This window comes from Canis lupus, chromosome 16 (assembly GCF_048164855.1).
Source record: "Canis lupus baileyi chromosome 16, mCanLup2.hap1, whole genome shotgun sequence".
Lineage (NCBI taxonomy): Eukaryota > Metazoa > Chordata > Mammalia > Carnivora > Canidae > Canis > Canis lupus.
In genome coordinates this window covers 9,421,009-9,442,538 of record NC_132853.1, presented here as the reverse complement: position 1 = coordinate 9,442,538, position 21,530 = coordinate 9,421,009, and the positions used below count along the sequence as shown (strand labels likewise).

The window sequence follows — 21,530 nt, the reverse complement described above, 5'->3', positions numbered from 1 at the left end:
GGATTTACCCCACAGAGGCCTCTTTCATAATTGCAGGGACAACTCGGCATTCATTCACCAAATGGTCCTAGTCTAGTAAGACTGTTAACTGATGGATGGTTTGTGTGATTCGCATGCCAAAGAACAGTACAGGAAGGAAAGATGCCACTAATTAACTTCAGGCAAGCTATCTACCAATTACAAGCAGAATACAAAAAATTTCCTATTACTTGTTAGACAATTGTGCAACCAGTAAGAGTCCAATTTTTATCAGAAGATTATGTAAATCTTCATATCCACAGCTCTAGTACTAATCCAGACCCTTATTCCTTCATACTTGTAGGACTGCATTTACTACTCAGTATTTACAGCATGCCAGGAACCATACTGATTGTGCATATATACATGCATACAAATCCGTATATACACACACATACACGTATGTATTTGTATTTAATCTTCCAAGATGTCTAGAGGCCCTGGGTGGATCAGCTGGTTAAGTGTCAGACTCTTGATTTGGGCTCAGGTCAGGGTCTCAGGGTCATGAGATCAAGCCCCAGGTCAGGCTCCATACTGGGTGTGGAGCCTGCTTAGGATTCTCTCTCTGTCCGCCCCTCCCACCCTTTGGACACACACATTCTCTCTCTCAGAAGGGAAGGAAAAAAAAAAAGTTGAAACAACACAGATTTTATCATCCCCTTCCTACAGACAGGCCTATCTTGCTATTTTGAGCCAAAGCTCAATCTCGTACCCTCTATTTTAAATTGACCCCAACAATCGTTAAATTACTCCTAGGCCCACCAGACTCGTATTCCTGAACCATCCCAGGCCAATCCATTCTTATGAAACTATTACAGCACCTTTGGGCTTCTTAGATTGAAGCCAACTTCTTCAGACTGACCTTTGAAGTTCCCCAATTGACCTCACCTCACTTTCTCTCTCTAGAAGAGATCATCTGTTGATCCATCATTACTTATCCAAACAATAAAGTATGTCCATGACTTAACTATGTTTGTGAATAAGATGGACACCTCATTCCTGCTACGTGGATGCCACTTTCCTCTGCTCCTCTTATGAACCAAATCCTATGTTCTTTCAGATCTCCTTCAGATTCAACACCAGATAACACTTGATATAAGAGCCTCCCCTCACTATTCCTTCGATTCTTTACATTCTCTCTGCTAGGGGCACCTGGGTGGCTCAGTCGGTTAAGCATCCCGACTCTCAATTTCAGCTCAGGTCATGACCTCAGGGTTGTGAGACTGAGCCCAGAGATGGTCTCTGTGCTGGGCATGAGGCCTGCTTAAGAATCTCCCTCTTCCTCTGCCCCTCCTATCCCTCACCCCCTTAAAAAAATTCTCTTTGCTAAAGTATTAAATCTGGACCATGTTGGACACACACACTCAAAGTTTCCTCTAGTTCATGTGCACATGAACATTCTTAGAAATAGTAAGGATATACCTTTTAAAGCCCCTTTCCTCTGCCTCCCTCCTGGTTTCTCAATTTCACAGTATTACCAATATCTGTCTACCTGAACCAATTTGTTTATAGGTAGAACCAATTTGTTCGTATCTTCTCAAGAAGATCTCACAGGGTTTAATCATATCAGTCTACCAGTGATTTAACTCAATTGTTTAAAACTCTTGTGCTTGGGCAGCCCCAGTGGCGCAGAGGTTTGGCGCGGCCTGCAGCCTGGGGTGTGATCCTGGAGACCCGGGATCGAGTCCCACACCGGGTTCCCTGCATGGAGCCTGCTTCTCCCTCTGGCTGTGTCTCTGCCTCTCTCTCTCTCTCTCTCTGTCAATAAATAAATAAAATCTTAAAAAAAATTTTTTTTAAAAAGTTACAGAAAACAAAGATTCTGTATTTTAAAAAAATAAAAATAAAACTCTTGTGCTTAAAAAAAAAAAAAAAGTGGCATGGGTGCTCTGAACCCTACCCACAGCTAATGATTCATATTTAAGACGGCAGTGCAGAGAAAGAGTTTACAAACCTTTCATCTTCACATAAACGCATTTTCTGGGCACAGATACATACCTCTACCCTGCTTATCGCTAAACGATATGATGGTCCTTCTCATTCATAACGTGCCAAAGAACATAAGCTCCATGAAGGCAAGGACTTGGTTTCATACACTGCTTTATTTCCGGAACCTAGATCAGCACCTACCTGATACATGGTGCTGCTATTCAAATGTCTGCTGAATGAGTGTATATACAGAACGCCCAGTTTTTACAGATCACATATATGTGTACTAAAGACTTATAAGGGAAACTGGGGAAGTTCCCATACTTTTAAACCCACCAACGAACAATATGACTTACTATTTGGGGGGAAAAAATAAATTTGAAAGTAGTGACATTAAAATAGTCGAACTAGGAACCCTAAAGTTCTGAAAGCAAACTTAGTTTTTACGAAGCCGAAAGCCCTAAATCTACACAAAGGCCTTGAAGTTTAAGAATCGCCTCTATTGCCAGAGTCTTTACTTTTCATTCCCCATCCCAAAGACTTTCTGCTATTAAAAAAAAACAAAAACAAAAACAAAAAAAAAAAACAAAAACAAAAAACTAGAGTACTCAAGCTGCTCAAGGGGAGATGGAACATTCGTATAATAAAGTCGCTAAGAAAGCTAAGGCAATGAAAAGGACCAAATTTTCTCCTCCAAAGCAGAAGAGGCACGGGAGGAGGGCACGTCACAGTAAACAAAGCCAGACGAGGGCCTCGGGAGTCGATTCCAGACAATAGGAGCAACTGTGGAGGCAAGGTCTGGGGTTGGGTCAAAGGGGGTGGAGTCTCAGAAAGCACCGCGGAGAGTCCTCCGCGCCAGCAGTGGGGCAGGCGCCGGGGCGGAGGAAGGAGCTGGCTGCGACCGGAGCTCCCGGGATACCTGTGCGCATCGCAAGGGGGAGGGCGATCTGCAACACCGGGCGCCAACGGCTGCCACGTTTTTGTTTTCTCCCTAAAAGACGGCGACCCCGGCCGCTCAGCCCCAAGCTCTGGACCGACGAGGGGAAGCCCCGGAATAGGCGCGGGGGCCGGGTAACGCCGCTGCGAGAAGGGGCAAGAGGAGACCCGAGGGCGGGGGCCCCGGGGGGACTTACTTTGAGGAGGCAGCTGTTGAGAGGGGCGGGCACCGACGTGCGGTGGATGACCAGGTCCTGGCCCGGGTTGTGCACGTCGCAGATGAGCTCCAGCACAGCGATGCTGCGGGCCGTGGACACCGACACGCGGTGGTCCTCCGACCAGGCCAGCGGCTCCAAGCCGCTCACTGCGTACTGCAGCCTCACGGCCGGCTCCCGCCGAGTCACCAGGAAGCGGAACGCCGCGCTGGGCCCGGGGGCCGCCTCTGCCGCCGGCCCCTTCCCGCCCGCCTCGCCGCCCCCCTCGCCCTCGTCCTCCTCGGGCGGCGCGGGCCCGTCGGCCGCGGGCCCCACCCGGGCCTTGTCGGCCGAGCTCATTTCCCCTCGGGTGCAGAGGCGGGATGCCGGGGCGCGCCAACACCGCGCCGCCGTCCCGCTGCCGCCTCTTGCGCCGCCGCAGCCGCCGCAGCCGCCGCAGCCGCCGCAGCCGCCGGCCCCCAGCGCCCTCCGCCGCGGCTTTCTCCGCTCAGGCCCGGAGCGCCGCCGAGCCAGGAAGGACCCCGCCGTTGCTAGGCGACCCAGCCCTGCCGGGTGGCCGAGGCGCTGCCTGTCCAGAAAGCGCGCCGCCTCCGCGGGCCGGACGGAGGAGCGGCGCCTGGGCCCGGCCGAGGTGGGCCGGGGGCAGCGGCCCTCCTGCAGGGCCCCGTCTCCGGGCCACCACGCCCCGGGCCCCTGTGGACACCTCCCGGGGAGCTGGTGCCGAGGGAGCGGTAGCCGGGCGGCACGGGAAGGAAGCGTTGGCCCGGAGGCACACGGCCCCTGGTTTCTCAGAGAGCTCCTCTAGCATGAGCCCCAGGGCTCGGTGTCCTGGGGCATCGCCCGCCGCGGGCCGGACCGCGAGGGACCAGGCCGAGCGGGCGCCGCGGCCCGTGGGCCCTTCGGGGGCCGGAAGGGGCGCGGCCGCAGGAGCCGGCGGGGCAGCTGCGCGGGGTCCTCGCGCGCCGCCCACGTGGGTGCGAGCCTCGCCGCGGGCCGGGGGCGGGCCGGGGGCGGGCCGGGGGCGGGCCGGGGGCAGGGCGGGGGCGGGGGCAGGGCCGGGGGGCAGGGCGGGGGCCTGCGTCCGCGCCTCGCCGTGCGCCATGGCTGCCGCGGGCCGGCTGTCCGTCCACGTCCCCGAGTCTCCGGCCGCCGCTCCCAGGACGCCCGTGGGACCCCGCCGTGCGCCGGCGGGAAGGCTGAGTTCCGCCGCTTCAGAGCCGGCCGCGCCCGGGGCCGGGCCCGCCGCACGCCGCGAGCTGCCGCCTCGCCTCCGGGTAGGGCTCCGGGTAGGGCTCGGACCGCGGACGGAGTTGGGGCTCCGAGGGCTGCCTGGCGGCCTCTGGGGACGTCCGAGCGGCACGTGTCCGCGCCGGGAGCGCCCGCCGGCCGGGATGGAGGGCCCCGGGCTCGGCTCGGCTCGGCTCGGCTCGGGAGGGGAGGGGAGGGGAGGGGAGGCCGATCCCCGCCCGGGCATTGCCGGCCGCACCTCCGAGGGCCGCTCAGCCCCCGGGGCTCACCCGAGCGGCGTCTGGGGGAGGAGCGAGGGCCGGAGAGCGGGGCGCTCCCCCAGGAGCCGCGGAAACGGCCCCGGTTCTCACCCACGTGCCGGGGGGAGGAGGGGGGAAGGCAACACCGAGCGCCGGGGAAGCGCTCCCCGCGGACGGGGCCGGCGCCTTCGTTTGAACCGAGCCGGCTCTGAAAACCGGTTTCTAGGCCGCTTGACTTCTCTCCTGGAAGAGGGGAGGGCTGCAGGGCAGAAAGTGTGCGTAGAACCCCGAGTTCGCGCAGGCGCCAGAAATCCTACCACCTCGTGTCCAGGAAGGAGTGTTGCCTCCTCCAAAGAGCAACAGGTGATTCCGTTGAAGCCCACGTTCCTCGAGGTCGCACACGGATTCTCTTTGGTGGTTTTTTCAGTGATAGTCAAGCTTTAGGATTTAGAGGTTTGGGAGTAGGGATTTTTCAGCCAGCCAGTGGGGTCGGTGCTTCTCTGGGAGGAGGAAGGGGAAAAATACCGAAGAGCCCCCAGGAGCATGGGATTTGGAGTAGGACAGACCTGGGATGAGACGCCCGGCTTGCAGCATGCTGGCTTTGTGAACTGGGGGAAGTTGTTTGACCTCTCTGAACCTCACTTTTTCAATCTGTAAAATGAGAGCAGCAGTTTCTGCATCAGGGTTATCATGAGGAGTAAATGAAATTATATACATAGAAGCTCTACTCTCCAGCCGGTAGAAGCACTTAATAAATGCCGATGGTAAGTAAAAGTTGAATCGGTTCCATTCTGAGTAATAGAATTGCTATGTCCGGAGGTCAGTGGGGTGCTTGCGCCATAGAGGTGCCCAGGAACAGAAGAAGCGCTATTAACACCTTGTTGAGTGAATTGAAGGGATAGAAACAGTGTCTGGATTTATGATCTCTTGAACCACGGTGTCAAGGATATGCACTAATAAGGTGATGACAGGTGTCTGCGGGGCCCTTGTCTGCGTTTTTTTGTCTTGAATGAGAATTATAGGTATGCCAATCAGATTCACCAGTGGCCTGAATTTGGGATGGGTAGCTAATATGCTGAATTTGGAAAGGCCTTGACAATTCAAGTGATGGCTATACCTCACACTATGCAGTGTTTTCTTTCTAAAAATGTTTTTGATTACTCAAGTAATCAAATTTACAAATTTGTTACTGGAAACAGGGGAAGTATGATAATGGAAAACTTACAATTGCCATACTCAGAGGTAACTCTGGTTAACATTTCGGTGTATGCTCTTCTAGAAAACAAACAGAGGGATCAGGCTACACATGATGTTTTTCCAACCAAACAGGATACAGTTATAATAAATAGTGTCATAGCATAATCATCACCAACCCTGGCTTTGGAATCCGTGCCTGAGCAAAGCCTGGATCTTAGGACAAATTACTTTGTATCTCTATCTCAGTGTTCTCATCTTAAAATGGGATGATTCCGTTACCTATATTGATACATTAAATAATTCACATACATACTTAGCATATTGCCTGGGGGATGGTATATTTTTTTAATATCAGAGATGTAGCATTTAGACTTTTAAGGCTAGATGAGCCCTAGAGGTCATCTGCCAGGACCCCCTCATTTTACAGGTAGGAGCAGAGACTCAGAGGGAGGTGATTTGCTTAATGTAGAGCTGATTTTTTAGTAGATTTGGGTCCTCTTGTTCCTCTTTGGTTAGATGCCACCTCATGAAGCATTTCTGTTTCCTGGCCTCCATTACCCTACCTGTAGGCCATGGTAGACATCTTGTGCTTTCATAATTCTTTGTAACATACTTCTTCTGAGTACAAATATAGGCTTGGGTTTGTGGTTTTATACTTTTGTCTCTTCCACAAACCTATGAGTTCCTCAAGGGCTTGCCTAATTTTCTAGACTTGCATTTTCAGAACCAAGCTACTTGACAGCTACTAAGTGGTCAGTTTTTTTGTTTTTTGGGGTTTTTGTTTTGTTTTGTTTGTTTTTTTGTTTTTAATGGTCAGTTTTTTAAATGAACGTGTTGTGGATGCTGGGGCAGAAAAGCTAACAAGTAGTAGTTAACAAGTAGTGGAGTAGTGTCCTTGTTTGTTCTTGTTATGGAAAGGGATAATTTCATTGTGTATCATTCATCTTACAAGCATTTATTGAACACTGACTTTGGGCAGAATTGAGCCCATACAGGAGATGCAGTGCCACACAGGACAGACTTGTCCATTTTCTCGTAGAGTTCACAGTCTAATGGGGAGGACTGACACCATGTAACAAATTACATTTTATGCTTGTAGTTGTACTGAGTGCTACAGCAAAGAAAAAAGAGTGCCAGGAGAGCCAAAGTACCTGGCCTGACTAGGTGGAGAGAAGAGGTCAGGAAAGGTTCTTCTGAGGACCCTGTAAGCCTAGGTCTGAAGGAGGAGTTTGAGTTAGTCAGCCAAAGGAAGGGTTGCAGACATAGGTATGGCAATAGCATGTGCAAAGGCCCTGAGGAGGGAAGGAGCATGATACATTCTAGGAATTAAGGAAGACCAGGACAGCTGACGCTGGTGAGATGGGCAGAGGCCAGCCTCTAGAAGGTTTTGTAAGTCATGTTACAGATTTTTTATTTTAGCCTAAGAGCAGTAGAAAGCCTATGAAATACTATTTATAAATCTGAACACTTTCTTTTAGAGAACAGTTGACATGGGAATAAAAGCTGACTGGAATGACAAAGGATTGAAAGTTCGTGTCTTGTTTGGGCCATTTAGTCCAAAGAAGAAACAAAAAGTTAGAGGATGTGTGAAGGAATGTGATGTACAAGAGAAAGTAAGCTTGTTTTGTGTTGCTGCAGATAGCAGACCTCAGACTAGCAGATAGATAATCAAAGTGGCGAATCTTGTCTGAGTGTCAGGAATAGTTTTCTAACCCCTAGGATTTGGTATGTCTGGAGAGATGGAGAGCAATAAGGGGAGGTGTGTAGGCAAGGCGTACTGCAAGGCCACTTGTCAGGGAGCCTGCTATAGGAAGTCTGTGCATGGCAGGAGTGGCCTGTAGGCCGTTTTATTCTCTGAGAGCCTATAGTTCTGAAAATCGAGGAATGTCAGTACATTTCCTTCTGCCTTGCAAATGATTCGGTAGACCTGGAACTTTGCCTAATCTCTTTCTTTAATCTGAACATTCAGAAACTTGAGACTTTGTAAAAATAGATTTGTAAGATAGAGTATATTAATTCTTTATTAATAGTAAATACTCGAAGTTGTATTTTTTCCAAAAAAATTTTTTTTAAGATTTCACCCATTTATTGATGAAAGACACAAACAGAGAGAGAGAGAGAAGCAGAGACACAGGCAGAGGGAGAAGCAGGCTCCATGCAGGGAGCCTGACGTGGGACTCGATCCTGGGTCTCCAGGATCACACCCTCGGCTGAAAGCGGCGCTAAACCACTGAGCTACCTGGGCTGCCCTCAAAGTTGTATTTATTGAATTAGTTAGATACAGGAGTCCTGTAGATGCCAGGAACAAACAACTATTGTTATTTGTAGGTTAGTCATGGCCAAAACAAGCTGATGTGTAAATGGAATTCATCATTTCAAGCTAAGGTGAAAATAACATACCAAGAGAAACCAAAATGCCCTAATAATAAGCCCTATCTATTCATAGGATGTTTTTTACTCATGTGTAAATTGGAAGAGTAGCCCAAAGAAAATTGGATGTTTCTTCTCCTAGAAGTTTGGACATCGCACATGTAGCTACATTCATGTTACAGAAATAAGCAACAGGCAAGAAAATACTGAATGTTGTAGCCTATAATCAGCAATCAGATGGGGGAACTGAAAGGCAAGGAGAGTTGGAAATAATTGTGGTAGAAGTGATGGATGGAGCAGAATTCTCATTTGGAATGAAAACGGCAAGTAGGAATCGTCTCCAAGCCATCTGAATCTGGGGGAGCAGTGTGAGGGGGGAGGATGACAGCGATCCAAGCACTCTGGGGTAGAGCAGTAATGAAGGTTTCCGCTTCCTGGGCATCGGCTGGGATGCAGCCTCCCATGTCTAGTCACCAACAGGCTTTGTTGGTGGAGAGAGAGGATGCACTGCCCCCTCCCCTGTCCTTTTTGTGTAGATGGACATCTAGGGATAAGGATTGACTTAGCATGCACATTTCACAAGGTGAGTTCTCTCTTCCCTTAAAAGGGACTCCCATTTGTTCATATTCAGCCCAAATTCTTCCTTCTGGATCCTCACCTTCCTCTTGGTTGATTTGATGGTTAAGATGGATGGTGAGGTCTAGTGGATGAATGAGCTGAAGATTTTTGTGTTCTGTTTCATTTTGAATTTTTCTTTTTGGGGAAAAAAAAAAAAAAAAGCTGAGTCAAAGAATCTGATTACAGACCCTAAACTGTTGCTTGACATATGGGGCATAATCATCTCTGCAGGGAGAGATGCAATTCTGTGGGCAGTCAGGCTTCACTCTGAGGTCTGTTTTCATGGACTAATGCATCTCTTGTTGCTCTTGCCTTTTGGGAACAACGCAGCAAGCAGAGGCCACCAAAAGAAAACACCAAGCATCCAGTGAGGCTCCCCCAGCGAAACGGAGGAATGAGACATCATTTCTCCCAGCCAAGAAAGCTGCTGCTAAAGAAACACAAAGGACTTTTAAGGGGAAGGCACAGAAAACGTTTTCTCCGAAGAAATCTTTGGTTGGTGTGACTGATGGAAACCGAGAACAGAAACTGTGCATTAGGACTTCATCATTATTTAAAAATAATCCTGAAATTCCAGAGCTCCACAGGTATGTTCGGGTGCAGGTGTGCTTCAGGAATAAGAGGAGTTAAGTGTGTTCTGTCCTTTTCTGTGTTGATTGGAACTGATGCCTGGGTTTTGTTCATCACTTGCAGACCTGTAGTAAAGCAGGTACAAGAAAAGGTGTTTACTTCAGATGCTTTTCATGAACTGGACCTCCACCCACATTTAGTAAGTATCTCTCAGTGTCTTGTGCAGTTGGTTTTTTCAGTGTGGTTATTCATTTGGAATGTCTGTGAAATGACAGTTCTAGGAAGAAAAGTCAAAGAATGGTTATTTCTGCTCCAAGTTACCCGAACGAAGTCAGATTGATAAGATGCTCTTCTAAGACAGTCCCAGTGAGCTCAGGTTACTGTTTGCTGTCTTTACCTCCATCCCCATCGCCTTTTTAAAGAACTAAACACTTACCTAATTCAAATTAGGCCTGGGACTCCAATTATTAGACTCCAGGACCAGCTCCTCATTAGTGGGTAGATGGGACATGAGGCTGATCTAGGTAGCAGGGGTCACAGTAATCACAGGAGAGGTAACTAAGCTGGCATCTTTATAGCAAGGGTAGGCTGTTGTTACAGAGAATTGAAGGAAGATGAGGCTATTTTAACTTACATTTTCTACAAACAACAAATAGATGGTTTCTTGGTGGTTTTTTTTTGTTTTGTTTTTGGTTTTTTTTTTGGGGGGGGGGCTGTAAATGAAATTTTCGCTCTTATTTGTGAGTAAGAAGAGAGAAATGCATTAACTTTTAGGGAGTCTGGATTTCCTTTGCTCCTGTGGCCACAGCTTACTCCTTTAGGGTAACTTACATAACCTGTTTTTTTTTTTTTATCTGCGGGTTTGAATGGAGATATTGAGCAGGTTCATGCTGTGGACATTTGGGAATGGATAACTCTTTGTCATGGGCACCATCCTGTGCATGGTAAGGATGTGCAGCAGCACTCCATGTCTCTATTCACTTGATGCCAGTGATGTCCCCTGCCCCACTTATAACAACAAAAATTTTTCCAGACATTGCCACATATTGGGGGCAGGGGTGGGCAGAACCATCCCCAGGTAACACTGATTGGAAGAACTTGACTTGAACACGGTCATCCGTTTAATCCCAGTCTCTTCGGCTACTTTGCATCCTCATTTGCATTAAAGATATGCCAAAAATTTGGTAGTTAAAAATGTTTTGTGTGTGTGTTTTCTTTTAGATTTCTACAATAAATACGGTTTTAAACATGACTAGTATGACCAGGTAAGGGTTCCAGACCAGTCTTGCTTTTCTTAAGACTTGAATGGGCATAATCAGTGAAATCTGAATAATTTGTGGAGCACAGAGCAAATTTGTGTCTTGTTGTTAGAGAACACTGCCAGATTGTTGCCTATCGAGGGCGTGACACATCACTTAACCACTCAGTTTCCCTACTGGTTAAATGGGGAGACTGAACCCCCATCTACTGCTGTTCTCAGCTCTGAACTGGTCCAAAAGATGTGATCTGCATGTGATCCTGCTGCTGTCCATGCTTCCCTGAAAATAATATGTCCACGATATAGAATTTACCACGTCATTTTTTAGTATTAAGAATTAGAGCAAAAAGAGAGTAGATATTTGGTCAAATAGAATGGGATAAAGAAAAAAATTATTTTGAACATTTAATAGTGATAACTTTTGGAAAATAGAATAGTAAAAAGGTGTAGGCTAGAGATGAACTTCCTTTTAGTGACTATGTATGCTTTACATTTTACTAATCATCGTGTTTCACTTACATGTACAAATGAATAAGAGTATTGAATAAAATAAGGAGTCCCATACCAATTGCTTTGTTCAGTTTCATCAACCAAATTTAAATGAATTCTGTGCCCTTTGTTGTTGTTTGTTTTTAGATACACATGTGGACACATGTCTTAGTGTGCGTATAATAGTCACACCTTGGTTTTCTGGAGACTGGGAAGCAGCCCCAGCTATCTGGATGGCTCATGAGCCTCCCTGTGCATGGGAATCTGTCCGTCACATCTTACTGTGTCACACTGTCTGCCACAGAAGGCAGGGAGATGTGTGATAGGCGCTCGTGGTCGCTCCAGCTGGTCATCATGCCTGTGCCATTTTTCTTTTTAATCAGTTTGCTGGAGCAGCCAGTTCCTGGCTTGCCTCAGTATTATCAGCTGAGTTCCAGAAATTGGACTGTGGTTTTATCTTTCCAGTTATCAAAAGTTTCTCAGCACCTTTGCTTAAACATTTAGGTAACTTCGAAGGTAGCAGTTGGCAGACAAAGCAAAGCATGTGGCTGGTTGTGATTTATGTATCCTGCCTCTCTGCCTGTAAACATGAGAGAGTAAAATATTGTAGATCAGCATGTGTTCTTTCTTTTGGGTGGCCCAAGTGTTCAGAAGCAAAGTATTCCTGCATTGCTGGAAGGCAGAGATGCTCTGGTGAGATCGCAGACAGGCTCAGGTCAGTCATCATCACTTCTGCCCCTTATCCCCTGATATCTGGGCCCCATTCACATAGTCGGTTCTATAGTAAGGTGTCTGTCTGTGGTGGCAGCTTTGTCTTTTGGGGGGAGGGAGGAAGGCCATGTCTGCTCTTGATTAGAGCTTTTTTTCCCTAGGGAAAGGAAGGGGGTGGTTGATGGTGCTGTGATCAGGAATAATCAGGAGGTGGTTGGGTTCCACTGTCCCTCTTCTGAGCCTCTGTCAGGGCTCTGCCCAGTTCCACTGTGGATGGCCCACGCTGCCTTCCTCACTCCAGTGGGGGGATGAATATTTTCTTCAGATACTGAAGCCCAATTCTAACATGAGCACACAGTGATTGGATACCAGTTGTTTTGCTCCAATATGGAACACAGATATTACATGTTCCAATTGTCGGTAGACTTGTTCTTCTGACCCTCTTGTGCCCAGAATGATAGGTTGGCTATTCACTACTCTCCCCACCCCCCTCCCCAGCTCAGCCACCATTCAGGTGGGTGGAAGCCCAAAGCTTTTGCTGTCCTTGGTTTCTCCACAGTCTTTAGAGTCTGGCGCAGGGTTCAGACTGGCTCCTAAGCATATCAGCACCATCCAGGTCATTCACTTGTCTGTGAAGCTCATCTGTGCAGTTAAGGATGACTTTAAAGGAGTTTTCTGTCTTTGAGGGGTAGTCCTCAAGTTGAGCTTTTGTGTAACTTGGGAAATATGTCATTGTCTCCCTTGCTAGTTGGACAAAGGAGCTGAGGCTGCAGATTTTGGGGGAAGTACTGTATTTACAAACAAAATTGGGAGTTGTGGCAGATGGGCAAATTCTGTTTTCACCTCTCCTGGATGTAAGACTTGAACTTTTCCTGTTGCCAGAGTTTAGTGCTACCCAAAGATAGCAAAGCCCCTTTTCTTTACTGTCTTTGTTTTTCCTACATCTGTAGGGTCTGTGATTTTCATTGTTTTTATACTTTTTTAAAAGGTAAAACCCTCGCCTACTGCATCCCTGTGGTCCAGTCTCTCCAAGCAATGAAACCGAAAATACAGGTGAGTATAGTGTTTTTCTGTTATTGCTCATAGTGCATTAGTAACGTTGAACTGAACCAAAGCAATAATATGGGGACCTAAAGAGTCTGTTTTCCTTTTTTTTTTTTTTTTTAAAGAGTCTGTTTTCATTTAGCATTATTTTCTTTTTTTTTTAATTCACTTCTTACAGAAACACGCTGCATCTGAGGACAGTGCCCAGAATAGAATAGAATAGATTTTGTAATCATCATGGCAGGTCTAATAGGGAACATTGGTTAAATAAATGCTCCTTGTGTGATATGTTGTGCTGCATTCTTTGCCCATGTTATCTTCTTGAATCTTAAACCCCACCCCTGACCCTGGTGACTTACAGATATTACTGTTACCCTAAGTTTACAGAAAGAAATGGAGGCTTGAGGAGCAGTGGTGGAATACTTGTCTTCAGTTGGGAAATACAGTTAGTGCTTGGGCCAAAGGGACCAGAATTGGGTTCCCTGGGTCCCATAGGAGGCAAGTTAACTGCCCGGCTCCAGAGGCACAGGCATCATCTCAAAACCCAGCCCAGAGTCCTACAAATATGTCCTGGTTGTCCTCAGTGGAGAGGACATGGTGGGATCTGAAATAGGAAGAGAGGTCGGTACAAGGCAGATGAGAAGAGCAAATCAGTTACTTTTGCCCTCAGTTTGGACATATAGAATTAGGCATGTATCCAGCCTACCTGATACTCAGTGACAAATAAGTAGTGATAGCATTGGATTATAGCCCATAGGCTAAAACAAATATCCATGAGTACAAACTGATAGAAATGAATTATTGAATAAATATATAAACAAATGGGAGAAGGAGAGGCCTTCCTCACAGAATTCCAGTGGATAAACATAGAGGTGATGGAAGTAGAACATCACCATTTGGCAAGTGCCTTAGTAATACTGTTTGACACAAGAATCATCACAGATGCTGAAATGAGTGGGTGGAAATCTGATGAAAAATGGGTTATTTACCTAGTTAGTCTCAGAGGATCTCCCTATGAGATACTTCTAATCACAAGGGAAAAACAGTAACTTTGCAATAGGGAAGCCTGGCTGTCATCACCTTACCCAGGTGTGGGCATCACCAGTGCCAGGACGTGGCAGCCTCATGTACCTCCAGGTAGGTGCCCAGACGACACAGCCACTTCTGTGGTTTTCCTGCCTAAAATGTGTAACCTGAATTTAATCATAAGCAAACATCAGACAAACGCAAATCTAGAGACCTTCTACAAAGTAACTGGCCATTACTGTTCCAAAGTATTTCACCAAAAACAGAAATGCTGAAGAACTACCCCAAGTTAAAAGAGACAAGGCAGGACAGCTAAATACACCATGTAGTACTGAACTGGATCCTGGTCTGGGGAAAGGATGTTGATAGGTCAGTTAGTGAAGTCAGAATATGGACTGCAGATTAATTCATCACATTAGTGCTGATTTCCTGGTTTTGATCATTGTACTGGGATTTTGAGAATTGATACCACAAAAGGAAGCTGGAAGAAGGGTATGAGAGATTAGTTCTTTGTACTATTTGTGTAATTTTTTTGTAAGCCTAAATTTATTTCAAAATGAGCGTTTAAGTTTTACTTAAATTTTATTTAAATAATTTAAAATCAATAAATCCTATGCAACATCCAAGTGATGGAACCTTACATAGACATTAAAAGTGGCATTTTTTTTCAATTACTCTTTGTGAATTTTAAATGTTCTTACATGTTAAAGAAAGGCAGGGTACAAAGCAGTGTGTGCAGTATGATCTGATTTCATAAATATACTTTGTGTGCATAAAAAGACAAGAAAGAAACTATTAATACTGTTTTCCTCTGAGGTGGATAAATGAGGAATTTATTTCCTACAAGTGACTGATTTTTTTCTTCCCATCGGGCACTTTTCAGTGAGATAATTCATATGAAGGACTTAGCATCATTACTGATACCTTGCTAGAGAAGGAGAGAGGCCAAGTATTGCAATAATGTGGTAAAGTCTCATCCATTTATAAATTCTAGGAGAGTTTCTTGCTAGCGGTGGGTTTTTTATAAGGTTGGAGAATTAGGGAATATTTGAGCTAGCCTGGGTCCTGTAGTTCCAACCCAAGTGTCTCATTTCATAGGTTGGTGACCTGAGGACAGGAGAGATTAAATTATGTCCATTAGGGAGACCATGTGGTGGGCAGCTCTGCTCAAAGCCTGGGTCTGAGTGTATCTTCAGGCAAACCATTTCATCCCTCTGTGGCTTCACCTGTGGTGCAGGGCCAATAGCAATGCCTGTCTCCCGGGTTTCCGTGAGGCTCCTGAGCTAATGCACGTGGAGGGCAGAGAGCTGGTGTCCAGCGCCTCTTGATAGTACTTGCTCATGAAGTGTTAGCTCTCACTGTCGACAACCTGGGCATGTGGCTGGTCTGAACGGCAATGATTTGATTTGCTTATACCCAGAAACGTTCACCAGCCATGCCATTGTTTTTATTTATTCCATATGTTTTAACATCAATAACAACTCATTTTATTGAAGATCGAAATATTCTGTAAAAAGAGTTTTCTCTGGGCAAATTTAATTCACTTATTTCAAATAATATTCAGTATAGACCCTTGGAATTCATTGTAAAATGATTTGACCTGTAAAAAACCTATCTGGAGGAAGCAGCAAACTCATGGCACCCAGCAGAGTCGTAAATTACTTTGGTGATGGAATGAGAATGGATTGCTGTTCTGGGTTTTCACTCTTTCAGTTATTTGGGCTCTGATTTTTTTTTTTAACAACACATCCATCCTTCTTTACTCACTTCTGCCCTGCGAGGAATTGATTTTTCTTTCTTCTTCTCTGTGTAGTAACACCTTTTGAAATGTCAGAATCTCCTAACGTCACACTGGCACGTTGATACCGTTGTACTAACATGTTTACCATTCCTCACCCGGGCTTCAGCATAGCCTCCCAGACTTGATGTCGAGTACAGACAGCTCTAGTTTGAATCCCAAATCCTTTTCTCCTTAGTGGGTAAATGTTTCCTATGCAAAACATGAAAACCATGCTTGCAATCAAATCTGCTTTACCTCTGCACCTAGGTTCTAAATTAACATTGTTTTGGTTAATTCCTGAGGGTCTGTGAGCACTTTGGAGATTCAAGATGCCACTGACTTTGAGGCCTTTGTTAGGTTCCTTTTGGTTTTCTCTTATCTGCATTGATCCTTTTTAGAGATAATTTACATGTTTAAAAAAGTTAAAAGACTACCAAACAGTACATGGTGGAAAGTAGTTCTATACTTCCCTCTCCCCTACGTGGCCCAGCTCTCTCTGGGTGCAAGGCCCTCAGACCCACCCTGGTGGCCCTCCCAAGGCTAGTCTCTGCAGAGAGAGCAAGTGTGAGCACACAGAGTTCCTTTCCCCTTTCAGTTGGAGCTTCTGTGTGTGTTTTTTTCTGTTGTGTTTGGTTTGATACATAAGTGGTTGTTTGCTGTGCATGGTGTTTCGTACCTTGCTTTTGTTCACTTAGTATGTTTTGGGATAATTTCTTAGTGGTACCCTGCCCAATCTGTCTTTTATTTATTTACTTTAATAAATTTTATTTACTTATTCATGAGAATCACAGAGAGAGAGGCAGAGACACAGGCAGAGAAGCAGGCTCCATGCAGAGAGCCTGATGTGGGACTCGATCCCAGGACCCCAGGATCATGCCCTAGGCCAAAGGCAGACGCTCAACCACTGAGCCACCCAGGCATCCCTGCCTTGCTTTTTTAATGGCTATCTAGTATCCCAACGCCTGTCACTACCACAGGTTACCTCATCATTCCCTCATTGGTAGAATTTACATTATGTTAATATTTTGCTATAAAGAAGGCTATTATTGTACATACTTTAAGGTCTGTAAAATAATTTTACTTTTTTATGCACACTTACAGGTATATCTGTTAGGGAAATTCCTGTAAGGGAAACTGGCATGTTTATTTGGTAGATAAACACCGCAGTTGAACTTCAAATGGGTAAAACTATAGTGCCTTCCCAGCAGCAGGGACACACAGGAGCCCCTCCCTGCTCACCTGCACCCTCGTGACACTACCAGCTATTTTACGTTTGCTCATTTAACAGTAGAGTTGAGCATCTCTTCATATTTGTTAAAGCCATGTTTTGAATTCTTGTTTCCATAAATTAGCTACTTATGTCCTTTCTCCATTTTTCTACTTCAGTTGTTGTGGTCTTTTTTCTTTATTTTTTAATTGAATCACAGACCTTTGTAAACTAAGGACATTGACCCTTTCTCTTACGTGTAGTGTGTTTTCTCCTCATTGTGTCATTTAATACTTGATTTTGTTTAGGTATTATTTTCCCATTCTGAAGTCAAAAATTTTTATGTAATAGGATTTATTAGTGTTTTCTTTTATAGTTTTTGAGTTTTATGTCATTTGTAAAAAGGAGAGCTTAATTCTAACTTTTCTGTCTTTGTTCTTGAAGTCTGAATAATTTATCTTTTCCCTATTGATGTAAAATGTACCTTATTTACTGCATTTCTGTGTGTATTTGATTCTGGTGTAGACTATTTGCTGTTGTGATTTCAATTCATATGCCAGTATCAATTTGCTAAAATTATGGTAGTCTTAATTGTTTTAACATCTGGTGTTTTTCAGACATATTTTGGTTATTCTTACACATTTATTTTTCATAGGAACTTTGAAATCAGCTTGTCTGATTTTATATATTTTATATATATGTATGCATACATGCCTATTTGTGGCAATTTTGTTAGATTTGTATTACATTTGCGGGTTGACTTAGCTTATTTGTCATTTGGAGCCATCTTATCCAAGAATAGGATACATTTTCCCATTTATTCAAATTTTATTTTATGCTCCTCAGGAGTGTTTTAAACTTTCATATAGATTTTATACATTTTTTTTGTCAGGCTTCTTGTTGTTGCTGCTCTGGTGTGATTTTTGTTTTCCCTCCCCCCTATTGTGTTTTGTAACTTCTTTGTGTTGGAAGCTGTAGATTTGTGGATATTAATTTTGCATTCAGCTACCTGAATTGTCCTTTTTTTAGTAGATTATCAGTTGATTCTTTTAAGTTTTTTTGTTTTGTTTTTAGGGTAAAATATCATCTGCTAATTATGACAGATTTATATCCTACTTTCCAGATTTATTCATATTTCTTTCTCTTGTCTGATTGCATGGGCCAGAACCTTTAGAACAGGTTGCATAATAGTAAGGGTAGTGGGCATCATAGTCCCTTTCTTAATGATACTGCTGCTGATGTGTGCAAGTGGCCACCCTCATGATCAGTCCACCTGGAGTCCTGTGACCTTCGTTCACCCACTCATGGCATTTCTTTCCTTCTGTGTCAATAGCGCAGTGACGGCCCCTATGCCCTGGTACTAGTGCCAACGAGAGAGGTAAGCATTCTCACTTTCTGGATGAATTTTAAACAGGCACTTCCTTTTGGAAGTGAGATCCTTTGGAATTTAAAAGTGGATTTTACCGTTTTTTTCTCCCTTCTGCTCTCTTACCTTTGCCTGGGGCCATCCTTTTGACTACCATCAAGAAGAAAAATTCAGGTACTCTTTGAAAATCATAAGCTAAGTGTGGAAAAGCATTCCCTATTGTCTAAAACTAATGATACTATAAATTTCTGCACTATTGAAAGGAATTAATTACATCTACTTTTTTTGGTATGTATTACAACTTAATTAAAAATTAGAGCAGTCGGCCTTAAAATAAACTTTTTTAAAAAAAGAGGCTAGTATACCAAAAATTTTACTTGTTCTTCAGAGTTAAGCTTCTTGACATTTTTCTTCTTTCTTGGTGGAGATCTCTTCTATCTGATCTATTTTATTTGCCTACAGAGTCAAGTTTAGATTAGGGTATCTGTTTCCCATATCAAATGCTAATCACTTCCTTGCAGAGAATTGATCATGGAGATGGAGGTTTCTACTTAGCCTGTTATATAGCCTGCAGTGCCCTATCTCAGCTCAGTCCTGTAAAGGAGCAGGCATGAAGCTATTTAAATTTTTACAGCAGCAACTTGCTACTTCCCTAGGATGCATCATGAATACTAAGCATGTGGAAACTATATATATATATATATATATATATATATATATATATATATATATATATCTCCTTGGATAAAGGGATTATGTTGAGGCTTCTTGATGGTTGTTAATGGTTATAACCTACATTAATTTTCAGTTCCTCTGGTTTCCATTGGGCTTGTTGGATTTTGTTCCTTTAATAATGGGAGTGACCATCTCTCGGTGCTCTATTTTGCATATTCCAAGGATACCTTATACCACCTGTAAAGCAATGTGCCCAGAAGGTCACCTATTGACCGCTATTCCAAGTTACTCCTTCCTGCATATTCTATTCTCTACCTTCCTAAAGGGAGGCATATTCAGGCTGATGCTGTTTCGCTTCTCCATCCGTGTGCACTGTAGACTTGTACTTCTCTGTGTGGCACTCAGGGAATTTGAGCCAGCAGAGGGAGCACAAGACACTATTTTTGTATATGTCCAAGGAGTGGACGTGGTATCTCTGTCCACAGTCTCTAAACTGACAGATTCCAGAAGTATAAGAACAAGGCATATTATTCTGAGTAGATTCTGTGTATCACATTTTGTTTTTCTTAAATCTTACCCTAAGGTCTGAGTTGGAATCCTAATCACTACATTGTCTAACAGTTTTTAAAAGGTTGCTGGGGAGGAGTGGAAAACAGCCTGGTTCATTATCTGTAACTTTTCACTCTTCACAGCTGGCTTTGCAAAGCTTTGACACTGTCCAGAAACTGCTTAAGGTAAGGTAAGCCATGGGTTCAGTTTTGTCTCTTTTCCCCCTGACTTTTTAAGAAACGAGAAGTCTACCAGTCTTATTTTTGTTTTCAAAAAGCAAGGAATTATTTCAGTTTTTCTCAATTCTCTGGGTGTCTCTACTCAGGTATAATTTGTAGGATTTTACTCATTTAAACTTTACTAACTGCCAGTTTTTAGCTTAGGTGACTAGTGTCCTGTAGTTTGTTCACTGTGGTCCTTACCAAGACACATGTGGAGATTCAGAGGGACGACCACAAAGTGATCACTTGGAAAGCTACAGGAAGGCTGCACGTAGGGCTTAAGAAAGAAGAGAGAGTGGGCTGCAGAGCCATAGCCTGCCAGCCTACCAAATTAGATGGAGAACTTATCTGTCCTTTCTTTTGTCAGGGATGGGGAGTAAGGAGGGTTTTGTGCTTAGGTTTTGTCGTACCCCGAAAGGAAAAAGAAGGAATGTGTTTTCAACTCAGGCTTCATGGGGAGAGGTAGAGAAGCTACAGAAATCATTTAGAAAGCTCCCATTTGGGGACACCTGGGTGGCTCAGCGGTTGAGTGTCTGCCTTCAGCTCAGGGTGTGATCCTGGATGCCGGTATTGAGTCCCACATTGGGCTCCTTGCATGGAGCCTGCTTCTCTTCTCTGTGCCTATGTCTATGCCTCTCTCCCTGTGTCTCTCATGAATAAATAAATAAAATCTTTAAAATAAAATAAAATAAAATAAAGCTCCCATTTCTCTCACAATTCTGGAAGCTCATTATAGAGCTGTAATTTAAGTGACTGCTGCTAGTAACCATGACAAGAGTGATGCCTAGGAATTGTGCATGCACAGTCATACCTCCTACAAATGAGAAGCCTGGGTCTTCCCTCCTAGCTTCTCTAAGGAGAAAGAATTTGGAGTCAGTTTCTGTGTCTTCAGTAAAGGGGGCTTTGCATTAATTCACATCTGATGGATTTCCATAGCCCTTTACCTGGATTGTGCCCGGAGTGTTGATGGGAGGAGAGAAGAGGAAGTCAGAAAAGGCCAGGTATGGGGGCTTTGTTTTTTGTCTGTTGCTATTTGCATCTGTCTGTTCTGCTTTCCTACTCAGTGAGACTTGTTCCTTCTAAACCTGGAGAGAGCCTTGTCTCAAACTGTGCTTCCTAGTCCCAGAGCATAGGGAGAGCTTGAGGCAACAGGGAGCTGTCACCTGTGGACGGGGCTGTCTTAAGAAATACCGACAAGGGGTTCCTCCTGATGTGGTTGGTAGTGATGCACACTATCCTCTTAAGTTCCATCCCCGCCCCATGCCCCTAGTCTGCCTTGTTTGGTGTCCATCCCCCTCGGCGTCTCTTTTATGTGTACATTGGGAGTTTAGGGTCTTGTTTGGCTCTATGAAAACAAGATCATAAACTTACATGATGCTTTATGCTTTGCTTTTATATCCTAAACACTGATTCCTAATTCTGTTTTGGAAGTCAGGAGAAAATGTTGCAACAGGTAAATCCCAAATTGTATATTCTTTCTGAAACATTTCTATTATATTAAATCTTGACGTTCAGTAGTAACACCCAGTCATGTGTGTGTATGTATGCAGTTTGTAATTGAATAAATGTTAAACTTGAAATCTAAAGGTATTGGTTAGATTTGATTCAGTTATAAATAACAACCACAAACAGCAGTGGCACAAACATGTGGCAGTTTTATTTTTCTTTCACATTTGAGAAGCCTGACGGTAGCCCATTGCAGGTTGGTTCTGGTGCTCTGGTGTCCGGATCTAGGTCCCTTTTATCTTTTTGTATCAAGTTTCCATTTTTAAGGGTACTCCATAGTCTTAGAGAGTTGCTAGAGCTCCAGCCATTACATCTTGTTCCCTGCCAGTATGAACAAAGATAATTGTACGTCCTCCCT

General features: G+C 44.6%; 2 protein-coding genes across 16 annotated transcripts in view; one reads left to right on the top strand and one right to left on the bottom strand.

Annotated features, from left to right (window-relative positions):
• The window catches only part of GTF3C4 (general transcription factor IIIC subunit 4), a 33,612-nt gene extending 30,075 nt beyond the window's left edge, over nt 1–3,537 (bottom strand). For 6 of the 8 annotated variants that reach the window (XR_012008435.1, XR_012008436.1, XR_012008434.1 and 3 more), the window contains exon 1: nt 3,081–3,535. Coding sequence is in view for 4 of the 8 variants with exons in the window: in XM_072778478.1 (XP_072634579.1) it covers nt 3,081–3,437 (357 nt within the window). In the remaining 4 variants the exon portion in view is untranslated. Of the gene's footprint in view, nt 1–3,080 lie in introns of all 8 variants that reach the window. The other 2 variants (XM_072778480.1, XM_072778477.1) reach the window with 2 other exon arrangements.
• A 198-nt stretch (nt 3,538–3,735) lies between these two features.
• Nucleotides 3,736–21,530, top strand: part of DDX31 (DEAD-box helicase 31) — a 70,350-nt gene continuing 52,555 nt past the window's right edge. For 3 of the 8 annotated variants that reach the window (XM_072778486.1, XM_072778483.1, XM_072778481.1), the window contains exons 1-9: nt 4,184–4,372; nt 9,101–9,357; nt 9,464–9,539; nt 10,562–10,605; nt 11,732–11,802; nt 12,787–12,851; nt 18,189–18,233; nt 19,589–19,630; nt 20,603–20,667. In XM_072778486.1, coding sequence (XP_072634587.1) covers nt 4,199–4,372; nt 9,101–9,357; nt 9,464–9,539; nt 10,562–10,605; nt 11,732–11,802; nt 12,787–12,851; nt 18,189–18,233; nt 19,589–19,630; nt 20,603–20,667 — 839 coding nt within the window. In that variant the 5' untranslated portion in view covers nt 4,184–4,198. Of the gene's footprint in view, nt 4,073–4,183; nt 4,373–4,931; nt 4,949–5,253; nt 5,350–8,424; nt 8,476–9,100; nt 9,358–9,463; nt 9,540–10,228; nt 10,285–10,561; nt 10,606–11,731; nt 11,803–12,786; nt 12,852–18,188; nt 18,234–19,588; nt 19,631–20,602; nt 20,668–21,530 lie in introns of those variants that run through there. The other 5 variants (XM_072778488.1, XM_072778482.1, XM_072778487.1 and 2 more) reach the window with 5 other exon arrangements.